At 40.3% G+C, this 14,937-nt stretch overlaps 2 protein-coding genes across 8 annotated transcripts; both read left to right on the top strand.

The window, feature by feature from the left end:
• The first annotated feature begins 122 nt into the window (after positions 1-122).
• On the top strand, positions 123-5,507 carry LOC100748855. 2 transcript variants are annotated; one of them, XM_024370419.2, is made up of 5 exons: positions 123-360; positions 668-716; positions 977-1,057; positions 1,153-1,373; positions 1,443-5,507. In XM_024370419.2, the coding sequence occupies exons 2-5, from the start codon at positions 691-693 to the stop codon at positions 2,681-2,683; spliced, it is 1,569 nt and encodes a 522-aa protein (XP_024226187.1). In that variant the 5' UTR covers positions 123-360; positions 668-690; the 3' UTR covers positions 2,684-5,507. The 2 variants fall into 2 exon arrangements, with proteins under 2 accessions (XP_024226187.1, XP_003492617.2); XM_003492569.4 differs by having other exon boundaries at positions 125-360; positions 664-716.
• A 938-nt stretch (positions 5,508-6,445) lies between these two features.
• Positions 6,446-14,432, top strand: LOC100742352 (endothelin-converting enzyme homolog). Of its 6 annotated transcripts, none has more exons than XM_024370413.2 (13): positions 6,446-6,601; positions 9,205-9,318; positions 9,732-9,888; positions 10,228-10,455; positions 10,670-10,950; positions 11,223-11,321; positions 11,430-11,600; positions 11,837-11,985; positions 12,477-12,699; positions 12,803-13,262; positions 13,508-13,654; positions 13,881-14,020; positions 14,256-14,432. In XM_024370413.2, the coding sequence occupies exons 2-13, from the start codon at positions 9,205-9,207 to the stop codon at positions 14,430-14,432; spliced, it is 2,346 nt and encodes a 781-aa protein (XP_024226181.1). In that variant the 5' UTR covers positions 6,446-6,601. The 6 variants fall into 6 exon arrangements, with proteins under 6 accessions (XP_024226181.1, XP_024226180.1, XP_003492648.1 ...); XM_024370412.2 differs by having other exon boundaries at positions 6,470-6,842; XM_003492600.3 differs by lacking the exon at positions 6,446-6,601 and adding an exon at positions 6,831-6,842 and having other exon boundaries at positions 10,246-10,455.
• Positions 14,433-14,937: the final 505 nt, after the last annotated feature.

Raw genomic sequence — 14,937 nt, 5'->3', positions numbered from 1 at the left:
ACAAATAAGCTGCGTGGTCGAACAATGTTCAATTGTAGGTAGGAAATGGTAACTGTTATACCTTTTGAGCAGCATCTGGTTTCTGGTTTAATTTATGTACTGTAGTTTAGTTTATTCATATTGGCAACCCTGTTTTCGATGACGTCATTGTAAAGTTCCGAAATTGAAATCAATAAGTGGTGTGCAATGTTGTGTGCACATGATAGTCGGACCGAAATGGTGATTATATCAAAACAATTTGTCAGAGTGTACGGTTTTTATTTATTCAGAACGAAGGTGTAAATATTAATTGAGAAAATGGTACGAAATACGAAGAGAAAGCTGGCGATATTCGCCGGAACGTCGAAGTGTTTGATATACGTGAGTGAATATTTTTCGTTTCAGCATGTACACATTTGATGCCATTTAACAAGAAATATCAAACGAAAAGTTATTCTCTGTATTCTAAATTGGGGAAAGTTCCTTTCGAAATGAAAGTACAGCGCGAAGTGGATCGCAACGTTCAAGCGTTTGCTTCCTATTTTGATAAGATTTACCAAAAACTCGCTCCTTTATTTCATAATGATCGCGATTATTTTGCTCTTAAGATTAATTTGTATGATTTACATCTGTGGATGTACGTTGTAAGTTGGTACACTATTTAAAACGTGATATTTGTTTCAGGCAGAAGCAAAGTATTGTGCCTCTGAAATGCCTGGAGAAACAAAATACTATGAGTGAGTTTCATACACGTAATTATGTTTATCTTTTAGTAAGTTAAAAGGGGGAATTTTTCTCTTTCTTTTTTTTTCTCAAATAACGAAACGAAAGACGACTAATGAACGTAATTAAAAAAAAAAAGAGAGAGAGAGAGCTAATGAAAGGGGAAAGAAAGAGGAAGAAGAAGAAGAAGAAGATGGAAGAAAGGAAGGAATGTTCAGAGAGGAAGAGAAAGATGGGAAGAACGAACGTGTAATTACATGTAAATTCATTTTAGGTGCTCTAGAACCGAATATTGTTGCGGTATTGGTTGTTGCGTGTCACCAGGACTACATTTTCATCATTTATGGTATTATTGGTGCGCAAAACAATTTCACAGATCATTCTGATCGACATCTCTAAAGAAGATACAACATTTTTACGATATTCTCACGATTTTTTGTCGTTCGTTAGGATATTGGTAATAATTATGTTCCTGGTATGCTCCGGTGGTGGCTGGTGGTATCGATACTGGTTACAAGGAAGATACAGAGCGGCTGCATCGGCTATTCCGACTAGAACTACGAACGCGCGAGCCCAAAGTTCTCTTCGAGGGTCAACGTGTCAAGGGCAGAGGGCTCGTATTACGTACAATTCTGCGAGAAACACTGTATTATTGCATCGTATGTGGAAAGGCGAGTGTACATTTGTCTGGTAAATAATTGCGACGTATTCGATGTTGATCAATTTATTTGTGCTCTTAGGTCCTCAAAGAAACGGAGCGATGCCCGCTTACACCGGTAATGCGACAACATCGGGCCATTATCAGAACATGAGCGTTATGTTGAACGATGCGAACTGTCCGTACTACCAATTATATGGCCCACCTCCAAGCTACGAAACTGTGATAGCTCAAACACGTGGTAAGGTATCAAACGCGACGTCACCGGAATCGACTAGCGCGCGATCGAGTTCGTTCGTTGCGCCAGCGAATTCGAACGTGTCCCAATGCTTCTCTTATACTTGCAATTTCTCTACGAGATTGAACAACAGTCTGGATCAAAACACGCAATACTCGAGTGGCGGTACGAGTTCTCGGCAACTCGAAGGCCGAGAAGGTATTCCATTCGCGCATTTTCCACCGTATTGCGCCGTCGCAGACGGAAGTACGAGGCAAAACGTATGCATTCCTTTCGCCTATCAGGAACAACCGTTCGTTTCTAGAGATACCTTTAACCCTCTGTATCAAGCTAGTTCCATACACTGTGTTCCGTATCCGATGGACAAATCGTCAGACACGTCGGATCCAGAGAATCAAAGTTACCAAGTGTCGAATGCCGAAAGGTATGCGATGGTAAATGTCGATTGTACGGCTGGTAGTAGCAGAGAGCAAGGTATTTGGCAGTCGGACGATCGTTCAACGTGCAAAGTACGCGTTAGCCAAGTAAACAGAGATACGGATGACAGTATGGAGAAAAATCTGGGAGAACAACGAGAAAATACATCGATGGTAAGAGGGGCGGCGGGTTCTGCTTCTCCGCTTAAAATCGAAGAGAATCAGTCGGACGATTCGAAATCCGTGGATTGGTTGGAAAATTTCGATTCCGAGTTGGCAAAGAGCCGTCGAGTGTACGGCGGTTCTTTAAAAGCAAGCGGCAGGTACGCCGATAAAGAAAGATGCGAGGAATATTCCGTTCAAAGGGCTTTCTCGAGAATTTTGCCCCATTCCTGTGACGGACTTATTAACACAGAGCCAGCTACGGCATCTGTCGATGTATCTCATAACGTAAGCTCTTTGGAAGAGAGAGCCGACTGTAGTGCGAGTTCTTTTCAATCAAATCCATCCAATAATGTGATATTAGAGCGTTTCGGTTCCGACGGCGCGTCTTTCTCGATGGAAAATATCGAGAAACTTGAACAGTCTCATTCCCGTCTCGTAAATACTAGTACAAATTCTGATCTTGAAAGTAAATCTAGATTAGACAGATCGAAATCACTGGACTGAGCAGTTATGGAATACTTTGCTATCGTACTACGCGTATATGTAGTGCTTATTCTTCTACACGTTATTGATTCACGCGTATTTGTGTACGATCGTGTTAGCCGGAAATCGATCGTGTTAACGATTTATCTCATAAAGTTTTCCTGTAATCGATATAACGAAATCAAGAGAGCGTCGCGGTATTATATGTTCTCCTTTTTAAATACGAAACTCGTCGAGTTTCGGATTTAAGAGTTGATCGTTTATCGAACGACAAACAACGCTTAATCTATCGTTTGTCTATATTCCAATATACATTCCATATACTATTATTATCCTCTCTTTTTCGCTCCTTATATGTATATGTGTATAGCTATGCGCCAGATTCTCGTATTCGAACAAGAGGCTCACGGGACCATATTTGACACTGTTCAGTTTGTCTCGATTATTTATCGGTTACGGGATAATTTGTTATCTACTAACAGTCGTTAGTACAACGCAATAACGCGTGACTCGATTGGATCTCGTTTTTTACGATACGCGATACTGCCAGAAATCTTCGGTCAATGTCCTGTTCGCTCGAACGATGGCTCCGAGCTGTAAACGTTAATCGGTTAACAAATATTCCATTATATTTGTATCCTTTTTCCTTCCTTTTGCGAACGAGCTCAACCAATTCCAATTACGCACAAGGGCGTCGCTCGACGCTGTTCTTAATCGTCCTACGTAAACGTATCGGTATGCCAATAACACGTTAGCACACCTTTTTCTAATCTTCGCACGAAACGTCGTACTTTACAATGCCACCGAACAGTTTCTAATTCTAATTATTAGGTTAAACGTTATTATAGACTATTTCGTATGTCGTATTTTCAACAGAGATGTTACGAATCAAGATGGTGTTTGACGAGATCGGTTCTATTCCCTTTTTCGAACGGAGGAACCGCGTAACTTGCTTTCCGATTCGATCGAACACCATTTACGTGTTGCGTATTTCTTTCATGTGCACGTGAATACAATTCCGTGAACGTTTAAGGATTCTTCGTCGATATCCTTGAAGATGCAGCAACTCGATCTACGTGTAACACCTTACTAATTTTAAGATACGCATATGCTACGAAAGAGTTTCTCTTATTATTGCTTTGTCAGATGGGATCGGAAGAACGAGAGATGTACGTTACCGCTCACAGGTGTCCGAACATTCTAGTCAATTTGTACGAACGGTATACATTACGCCTCGTAACGATAGAACCACCCAAAGTCGTTTAACTTTTATATTTTATGCCAAGTATTTGTAAACATTAATGCTACGAGAAACGACGTACATCGCGTTTGAACTTGCTATTTTTTAATTAAATTATATTCCTGCGCCAAAGTGTTTGGATATTTTTGAGCGATAGTACATACACGTGTGCGTGCGTGCGTGCGTGTATGATTGCGTCTGTTTGCTGCGTTTGTTTGCAAGCGAATGACTGGCCGATGACGGCCGACAGGCTAAAAGGAGATGTTTGAGGATATAGACTAAGCTAAGGATGCGAGGACGGAGTAGGCGATGGTACGAAACGCGAGAAATCCAGTGAAAAGTCAAATCTCATAGAAGAATTACACGTTCGAATCCGGCTTTACGGATTACCATATCTCGCGAATGTCTTTATTTTTACTTATCGGTTATTGTTCTTCTCAATTTATACGTAGATCGTAAGAACGAATCGCGCGAACCAATGTCACTGACGGTATAAAAAGTGGCAAGGTCGGACAAATGATAAACCTGACAAATCACATTTTTATAGAGAATCGATTTTTATATTTAGTATGCCTTTTGCAGACTTTGTGTTCTCGTTGCATCGTCGACCACTTAACAAAATTATTGATAACGTAAATTAGGTGCGTTTAGTATTAACGAAATCAAAATACCGTACTATTCGTCTCCTATCGTTGAACAACGTCATGGATTTATCATTTGTTTTCAAGAAGCTTCTATCTTCTCTTCTCTTTCGTATACGTTCGTTTCGTTTCACAAGACACTTTTCTCGTTGGCCAGCAAACAACGTGAAAATCAATAAAAATAAACTTATTATCGTATCCTTCCCATGATCTTGAAACGAGAAAGCACGTTTGCCGCGGATAGACGGAACAGTTTAGGCAGGTTTGTCCGACGACAGCTGCGCGTCGGAATTGCAGTTATTTTCGCAACACGACGAATGCAGTTGAAAGCAGGAGTCGCCTTGACGTACCATCGCGTGTCTAAGTTTCTGATTCCAAAAGTTTTCGATTGTAACAGCGGTCCAAAGAAAACAGTGTACGTGCCAATAACGAGTCCGTTAGATAAGGTAATGTCGTATAGGGCAAGTCGATCGATCTCGTAACAAAGGAGAAATATAATGACATATATATACATATATATATATATATATATGATATATATCGTATATCATATATTATATATATGTAGTATTATTAATTAAAATTATATATAATTAAATAAAAATTACATACACAAAACGCGTGCGTGTGCATGCATAATTATTTTTTGTAATCGATCCGAATGGACGAGCTATTTTAACAGTCCGATTAAATAAAACGCTAATTAAATAACGCATAAGGTATAAAGTAACGTGGCCAGTTACTATCGTTCCGGATTACGGGGGTCTTCTATAGATTCAGGAAACACTATATTTTGCGTGCGTGCGTAGCCTGCGTGTTATAGCTTTAACGATCGATAACTAGTCCGAATGATCACTTTCACCGTAACGTGCAATCATGTTCGTATTAATATACTGTAAGATATATTGTACCTCACGAAAAGGGTTGTCTTTGCTGAAATAAAGACAAAATATTTATTCACGTACGAGGCTTTTAAAGTCGATCGATCGAATTTCTAATTTCATTTGTGTAAACCAACAAGAACCAAGTAAAACTGAAGTATCGTTTCGAACGTGCTATAAAGTCGTAGTAACAAGCTGTTCATTTTTTACCATCGAATCTCTGCCTTTATTTCTCTTCCACTAAACGCAATTTAAAAATTACAGTTGTCTCCTCGTTCATACGAATTAAACGGATTCAAATTGCGCGTTTCCATCGAATCTTTACCCTTCATACGTCGAATATTAACTTCTGCAATTCTTTTATATAAAATTCTTTACTAGCATCATCTCAAGTTCTGTCTTCCAATTTCCATGGTTTACACGTCCAAATCGTTTCCTTGAATTGTGTTTGTAGACGTGTAAAGTTATTCTTACCTGCATGATAATGCGTTACCGATTGCGCAAGAAGGAAATTAATTCTATCTCTAGTGAATATACAGGATGGATTGGTGATACACGCGGAAAGGGGATGAATCTACGTGAAAAAAGAAGTCGAAAATATAGAATAAAATTTTTTGTTTGTAATTTTTCCATCGAGACAACGATCTAAATTTCTCGAAAACAAAGCCTCGAATGAAAAATTTTTATTCTATATTTTCCACTTCTTTTTTCGCGTAGAATCATCCCCTTTCCGTTTGTACCGCCAGTTACCAACCACCCTGTATATATATATAGAGAGGAAAGAGAGAGAGAGAGAGAGAAGTAGAATAAACGGAAACAAGAGTAGGCTTCGTAGGAACCGGTATGATCGCGTGATATACGATTGATTGGAAAAGTACAACGACACGTTTTTTTTATCAAATTCGCAGAGATAGAGAGGAATTGGAAAGGGATTACTATAGTTAGATTAGAATGGTAAACGGCGTAGTTACCGGCACGAGGCGACGCGACGGTAAAAGATGGCAGGTGCACTGAGGCTCGGAGGAAATCAATATTGAGTGAAGATAGGTAGAGGGGTTGAGGTGCGTCGAAGCATCCCCATAAGAGAGAGCCACGGAAAGTTAGGAAGGCCGATATAGCGGCTGGGCCGAGGAAAACGCTGGAAAATGTCATAATCTCGAGGACTATAGTTTCGAGGGTATAGTTTCGAGCAATACCTCTCCTCTACTTCATTTTCTATCCATTTGTCTTCTCCTATTGAGTTTGTCCACCTCTATTCCGCTCCATCGCACTGTCCTTCCCTCTTCTCCCTGCCTGTCAGAAACCCTCTCGTCGTCCAAGCTAGGATTCGTGCTCGGCAGAGTGAATCGATAAATTTGTAAGGTGATAGTGCGCGAATTGGTGATTACGCGATCGTGCGGGGCAAGATGTCGGTGAAGGTGAGTGATTGTACGCGTTAAAAATACAGATGGGGAGAAAGTTGGCCCGAGTTGGATGACACGGATGAACTTGGATCGAATCGATTCCATCGATGCTGGAAACACGGTCCACCGGCTCCTCCTTACGTTTCACCATTTTTCGTCCTTCCGAATGTCAACGTTGTACTTATATACCGTAGCTGCGGTTGAGCAAAGATAGAACCTGCGGATCGGTTTGGATTATGAGTCGCATATTCCGGCCCTGAATTACACGCAAGACGATCGTGTGCACAGTAAACATAATCGATCACTGATGTTATCTTGCGTATTATCGTATGCCTGTATGTATATGGTACGCGCGCGAGTCTGAATAATGTTTCTCTCGTTATCGCTCGATAATACTATGTCGCTGATACGTTCTATTAGTATCGTACGCCACGCAGAAATACGCAGTATAAAAGGTAATATCAAAATTATCGTGTTGCACAACTAGTGAGACCGAGTAATCGTGCGTGCAAGACGCTCGTAACAAATACGATTCTCGTTGGATTTGTCAGCCCTTTAGATAATAATATTCGGAATGTGATGGAATCGATATCGTAAGAGGCAACCTGTATGCTCGCTGTAATGCTTCATTTGAAAAGATTGAAATCGAAGAGAAATTAGAGGGAGGTTTTTACGAGCCCTCCAATTGTCAGACTTTTATATCGATGTTTAAGCCGGAAAGCGGTTACGTCGAACGGTGGTTGCAGACGAGACGTTCGCCATACAATTGTTTTAAAAGGGAAACGACTGGCTAGCTCTTTTTCTTCAAACGCGAGTGTCGTGAACATAGCGGAACACAATGCGAGACGAAAAGCATTCTAATCGTATTAACGAGGCTACAAGTGTCTATTTCCTGCTAGGAGGTCAGAGACGAAACAAGCAACTCGATTGTAGACGCGTGCGCGCGCTTCTTCAGATCCTCATGTTTGCACGCGTGCAGTTGCCGCGTGCAACCAGCTTGCAGTTTTAACACGAACGTTCGTCGTGTTTCTCTCACAAAGTGTCTCTCATCGTTGCTTCTCTTTTTCGTCAGCCATTGTTTGATCTCGCTTTCGTTTAAGGAAAACCAGATTTTCGGTCAGTCGGAACCTGTTAAGCCAATATCGCTAGACTGCGGATATTTATGCAAATTCACCATTTTTATGAACACGATCGAAGAAATGGAATTTAATCCGAAATTTGTTTCGAGTCTTGTAAATAGCGTAACCAATATTTCCGATGTTTTTTTACGCATGTTTACGCGTTTAGTGAAAATTTGCCATGTACCTTTCTATTAATTATACGTCAGGTAACGAAAGACGACTGTTCGCGTTGTAATTTCATTCGATGCACAGCTTGATCTCGATTTGAATTTCGTTGTCATAAACAAAGCGAGTAGAAAGCTCATCGTATGTACACAGAAATGGAAACCTTTTACGGGTGTATTCTGCGTGTCACGCGAAACATTGGAAAATTTCAATAACATTTTTTTGTTGTATAATAAAATTAGTAAGATTGAAAAATAAATATAGACCCTGTGAACAATTATACGACGGTTTTAACGCGCGATGAAAATTCAATTTAATCGATTTTGTATCACGCTCCAGATTTCGTACACCGATGCGTGTATATTGTTTTTACTTTCGTTTTTAAAACGGTGACATTGGAAGCTTTCCTCGTTGTTGGAATATCGGCGTGCGTAATGTAGCGTAATTGCGAATATTATACAAATTGCTGTTAAATTGGAGAATATCGCGGGGGATCGAATATATGTCGTTGCTGATTCTATTCAATTCCATTCGTAGATAAAATTAAAGTCGATGATTTCAGTATGTTTATTCCGTACGCGATTTCTGACGAACAATCGTATTTTTCGTCTAATTTCCGTATGCGAAAGCCAGGTATTTGTTTCGATTTAAGGCTCGCTCGGCGTTGTCTATTTTTAGTTTTAGTCTAAAAATGTATCGCTACGGGCAATTTCGCCACTGAATTTTCACATTGCCGCCTCTTCTGTGTCGGGTCCAAGTACTTATGCGTACTTTCTCCATCAATCCACGTTTTTAATTTGCAACGCGATGTTTCCATTCGTTTCGTACCGCGAGACTTTTTGAAAAAGCTTCGCGAGTAATTAATTACATTATCTGGTATTCGACAGCTATTGTGTAATAACGAGACTGGTTTAACGTTATTTTATCTTCGGTAAAGTCGTTCCGTGTCAGCGCTTATAGAAAAAAGTATCGTTTGCCCTTGCACACTGACGTCCCTATCTATGACGAATAAGAAGAGAATTTAGCAACTATAAAATGTATTTATGTCTCTAGATGACGATGTTTCAACTTATTTATGGGTCTTGTCTTAGATGATGATGTACAAGCAGGCCGAGTTCGAGGACGAGGACAGCAGTAGCATTGGTTCCGTAGCTTTGAACAGCGAAGGCATCAGCACGTCGGCCACGCACATCAGATACAATTCGGTTGGTTTCTACACGAAAGTGAAGCAATTTAATCGAGATAATAAAGTGCTCGTACACGTGTGGCTGCGAGATTTCAAGTCAGCCATCGATAGATATTCGCGATGAAGGCGCGTAACGCGAGTTAAGAGCGACGATTCTAACGTTACAGTGATAAGTTTGCGAATAATAGTGCAGCAGCTTGAGAATAATCTACACGTTGTTACATACAACACGCCGTGGCTCTAAAGTGGTACAGACGAAGTTAGAGAGATTCCGTTGCTCGGAACAAGACGAAAATAAAAGACAGCGAAATAGTAATGTTTGTTTTTGCGAAAGTCGCGTTTGAGAGCTTCTCGATTTTATTACTTGCACCATTCTGGAGCCACGCTGTAGCTATGTCTGTATATCTATTCGTATGTATTTTTCGTATTCAGGGAATCTCGTTGTGGAGAGCTAGGAGCTTGCTCGAAAGATGTCTTTTTATCATTTGCGTGGGCCTTTTGATCATGGTCGTGATGCTGTCGATAATCATCAGCAGCAAAAACGGCTGGGAAGAAGCGCAAATACTTCGTGTCACTTCGCACGAGGAAGGTAAGCTGTGCAACGACGATTCTAAAACGTTAGGTCGCAGGATAATACGCCGTAACGTAACATCACTGCACGAATCGATATCGGTACTGTAGAAGAGTCTTAGGTCATCTATCATAGCGATCTCGGTAATGACGATTGTATTTTTAGACGATGTTCTTGTGTGGTTTTAACGAAAACGAATCTCTAGTTATCGCTGCCCTTATCGTGTTACATCTTTGCTTTCCCGCGCTCGTAAATTCTACATACTGTGAAATCGGTAAAAGAAAGCGCACGATCTGTAACTTGTATATCGTTAATCCGTCAATGGGTATTATTGATGAATTATTATTTTTCGAAAAGTGGTTGATTTTGTTTTAGATGGTACACACTGTTTAACCGAGCACTGTGTCACGGTGGCTGCTTCCATTATAAATAGCATAGACCATTCGGTCGATCCATGTAACGATTTTTACGAGTACGCGTGCGGTGGTTGGATCAAGAAGAATCCCATACCAGATGGAAACAGCATGTGGGGAACGTTCGATAAGTTCGAGCAAGACAATCAGCTGGTTGTAAAGAATGTTCTTGGTAAAAAAAAAAACTGAACCCTTCGTAGGTTTCTGGTGATCAAGGAGCTTTTTGGAAAAAGGGTCTATAGATAGCGTTAAACGTCGTGTTTCGAAACGCCGAGGTCGAATTTCACGTTACTCTTTTTTACAGAAAGCGCCTCGATCATAAGAAATCGGTTGGAACTTCCACTCTGACTCGCTTCTACCCTTCATTTTTTCCCCTTTTAACGTAGAAAAACCATTCGCCGAAATGAAATCGAAGGCCGAGAAGAAAGCAAAATATTATTTCCTCTCGTGTATGGACGCAAACGACACGATCGAATCGCTTGGCGCGAAACCAATGCTGGACTTGTTGGATTCTATCGGTGGCTGGAACATTTCTGGGAAATTCAATCTAAGCGAGTGGTCGTTGCAAAACAGTATGCATATTCTGCAAAATGTTTACAATATGGATGGTTTATTTACGTGGGCGGTAAACGAAGACGATCGAAATAGTAGCAGGCACATTATACAAGTAAGATACCAGGATGGATCTTTCAAAAATCAAATTGGAAATAATTCTATCGAAATCTCGCCAAAATATATATGCGATATGCGGAATTGATTTCACCGCAAAAACGCTATAAATTTTCCAAACAACTCCATATAATTGCACAATGGTATAATATATTAGTATGTAACATATCATAAAGTATAGTACAATAACACGATAACATAGTGTATAATGACCTATACATATGTATATGTATAATACAATTATTGTACGAAACGATTTACGCTTTCAAGATCGATCAAGGAGGTTTGACGCTGCCAACCGCCGACGATTACCTGAACGTCACCGAACACAGTAAAGTGTTGGCCGCGTATTTGGAATACATGACGAAGGTATAATGGCATTGATTTGCGTTTCGTTTATCTCGATTCCATTGTTTTTCGGCACCTTGTAATCTTGTAACCGGTGAATCGAGTACAGGTACTCGTACACGTTTGCAGATAGGCGTGCTGCTTGGCGGAGAGGCGAATTCGACCAGAAAACAGATGAACGATGTGATAAAGTTTGAAACGGAATTGGCGCGGATCATGACACCGCCGGAGGATCACCGAGATAAAGAAAAGCTTTACAACTTGATGTCTTTGGATGAATTGCAAAATAACGCGTCTTTCGTAAGTATTTCGGATCGCGTTTCTGCCACGTTCCTCTCATGCTTCTGCCGCAGTTTTGTCGTGAAATTATTATGTTCGCAGTTTCGATAAATTCAGTAGATTCTCGATTAACCGAACGTCTCTATACAAAGGTATGAGACGGTAAAGAAAAGCAAACGTTATCGCAAAGATATAAGTCTCTTGACGGAGGTTCTACCGTATCTTTATTATCTTTATAGCCATTCAATTAATTTTAGATGTCCTGGGTAGACTATTTTCAAAATGCGACGCAACTCGTTAACAAAAAAGTAACCGGCCAGACAAAGATCGTGAACTTTGCTCCAGAATATTTCGTTAAATTGTCCAAGCTGGTATTAGAGTACAACAAAACGAACGATGGGAAAGTGTAAGTATTTTCTAGAAAGCCTACGCTGGTTATCACGTATCCTGTCATTCTCTTTTTACTTTTTAGTAGGGATGGGACCTTTCGAAACCTCGGAAACCCAGGAAACTCGAAACTTTCTACTATTTTCGGAACCTTTCAACTCGAAACTTCATGCTATCTATGTCATTTGAAACTCCCGATACCCGGACGATAATTTATATAAATATTCTTATTTATCTAATAACGAGTCGGTTGAGTTTCTGCTTACACATTGGAGCTCGTTTCGATTAGTACGATTTCGCGATAATTTGATTTTCCGAAAGCAAAATTTGTCTTACAGGGATTGATAGATTTCAGTTGTTAGTAAAACAGACGATCTCGAGAACTGACAACAAAAGTTTCGTGTTTCGTAAGTCTACGAGTTAGGTTTCGACCCATCTCTCTACCTTTTACCCTCCAACCTTCTTCTCTTTTTACTTTTTCTCTTTCTCTTTCTCTTTTCTCCCAAACAGGATACTGAATAATTATCTGGTTTGGCAAACCGTGAGATCTTTAACTGCCTGCCTGTCGAGACCGTTTCGCGACGCTTACAAGGGGCTGAGGAAAGCTTTGATCGGTTCGGAAGGCCGCGAGGAGCAATGGCGTTATTGCGTCAGCGATACGCATAACTCGATGGGTTTTGCGATCGGTGCGATGTTCGTTAGAGAAGTTTTCCATGGAAAGAGCAAACCCATGGTTAATTTACACTCAGTATCTTTCAATGATGATAGATATACGTGCTCCGAGGAGCACGCGTTGGTACAATGTCCACTTTAAATGGCGATCTAATCGATTGCAGGCGGAGAAGATGATCGATCAAGTGCGCAAAGCTTTTATCAAGAATCTGAAAAATCTCGATTGGATGGACGCGGAAACGAGAAGGAAAGCCGAGGAGAAGGCGAACGCGATTACCGATATGGTCGGCTTTCCTGATTTTATTTTACGTCCAAATGAACTCGACGAGCGTTACAAGGACTTAGTAGTTAAACAAAACGAGTACTTTCAAAATAATATACGGGTGAATAAGTATAATTTGCGGAAAAATCTAGAGAAGCTCGATCGGCCTGTGAATAAAACTACTTGGATAATGACACCTCCCACGGTGAATGCTTATTACTGGCCTACGAAAAATCAGATGGTTTTTCCCGCTGGTATCCTACAAAGTCCATTCTATGACATGGAGAATCCTAATAGCTTGAATTTTGGTGGTATAGGAGTAGTCATGGGACACGAACTGACCCATGCATTCGACGATCAAGGTATGACGTGTTCTGAAATGTTTCTACGCCAGTAAAGCAGAAGCCCATTTATCCGAACAAGGCGGAGAATACACGTTCGTACGATCGAGGTTGCGCTCAATCTTTCCCGATGGCAAACGCCTAGCCGTAAATTTGTATAGCTGAAATTGAGCATGGCAATTTGTTCGTATAAACGAGGTTTCGTTGTATTTTCATTTTGATTTTATTTGATTCGATGCGATCGACTATCGATTATTTCAAACTAGGAAGAGAATACGACTTGCACGGAAACTTGCATCAATGGTGGAACAACGCTACGATAGAGAGATTCAAAAATAGAACAGAGTGTTTCGTGGAACAGTACAGCAATTTTGAGATACATGGTCGACACGTAAACGGACGACAAACTTTGGGTCAGTTACAATTATTAGACTACTACGGATATATGTATATATGTGAAAATTCATATTTTTACAAATACAACTGAAAAAGTAGGATCTAGTGAAAAAATTGTATTGCCCGTTAAATACTTCACAATGAGTATTTATCGTGTGTATTCTATGCATTTTTACGTTTTTAAATCTCTTACAAATGTATAGAAATTCGCAGTTTAACGATATCGCGATCGTTTTCTTCTAGGAGAAAATATTGCGGACAATGGTGGTCTCAAAGCAGCGTATCACGCGTATCTTTCAACGCCGAGAAGCTACAAAGATCAACTACCTTTACCTGGTCTTAATTTGACGCATCGACAATTATTTTTCGTGAATTTTGCTCAGGTAAATTGTCGTTATCTTATATCCATGACTTCTACAAAATATTGTCAACTATATCTTTGGATCTGACAGCATATTCTCGCTTTTAACCGTTTAAAGTATTCCTTGATAACTCTCCATCTGTGATTTTCAAGTTTAATCATCTTCGTCGATAAACGAACGAAAAGATTGTGCATTAAGGGATTAAGTTAAAGAAAGAAAGAATGGGACGAATTTAAGAATAATTTATTGTTACCAGGTTTGGTGTTCCTCCGTGATGTCCGAGGCGATAGCTCTCCAAATCGAGAAAGATTCCCATTGTCCACCAAAATACAGAGTGATAGGGTCACTCTCGAATCTGCCGGAGTTCGCATCTGAATTTAACTGTCCCGAAGAATCGCGAATGAATCCGATTCACAAATGCGAAGTGTGGTAATGCATCGTCTCTCTGGATTGTCTGTGTCAATGTGGAACTTGTGTTGTTCAACTTCATCGCCGATATATCACGAAAACGAGTCGTTGTAAAAGTTGAAACCTCTCTCGCTTCTGTCTGTAGAGCAACTGTCTCTTCCTTCGACGTTTTCATCTTTATTCGCTTACAAGTTGAGAGTAGCGAATGAAGCGAACGAGAAGAAGCAAATGTTATGCGTGGTTTGCTAGCGATCTGTTGCAAATGCATGAAGCGCGAACCTTTCACGAATAAAAGAAACGTCGAAGAGATAGAAGCGACGAGCACAACGAATTCCGTTGCGACCACGTGATTTTATCCGGTATGAAATGTTAAACGTCCATGTGCTGATTCGCACTGCTGATTTATTCGAAGACGTTGGAATCACAACGAGTCGAGCATACGCGAGTTCAAATGCATTTTTAGTAAGCGTCGAACGAGTGTAATTTCAATAGGATCGTGTCACTTTTGAGATTTCGTAATTCGAATAAAT

The sequence above is a fragment of the Bombus impatiens genome, unplaced genomic scaffold, assembly GCF_000188095.3.
Source record: "Bombus impatiens unplaced genomic scaffold, BIMP_2.2 scf_0765, whole genome shotgun sequence".
NCBI classification, from domain to species: domain Eukaryota; kingdom Metazoa; phylum Arthropoda; class Insecta; order Hymenoptera; family Apidae; genus Bombus; species Bombus impatiens.
The sequence above is the reverse complement of the archived record's forward strand: the minus strand, read 5'-3'. Positions and strand labels throughout refer to the sequence as shown.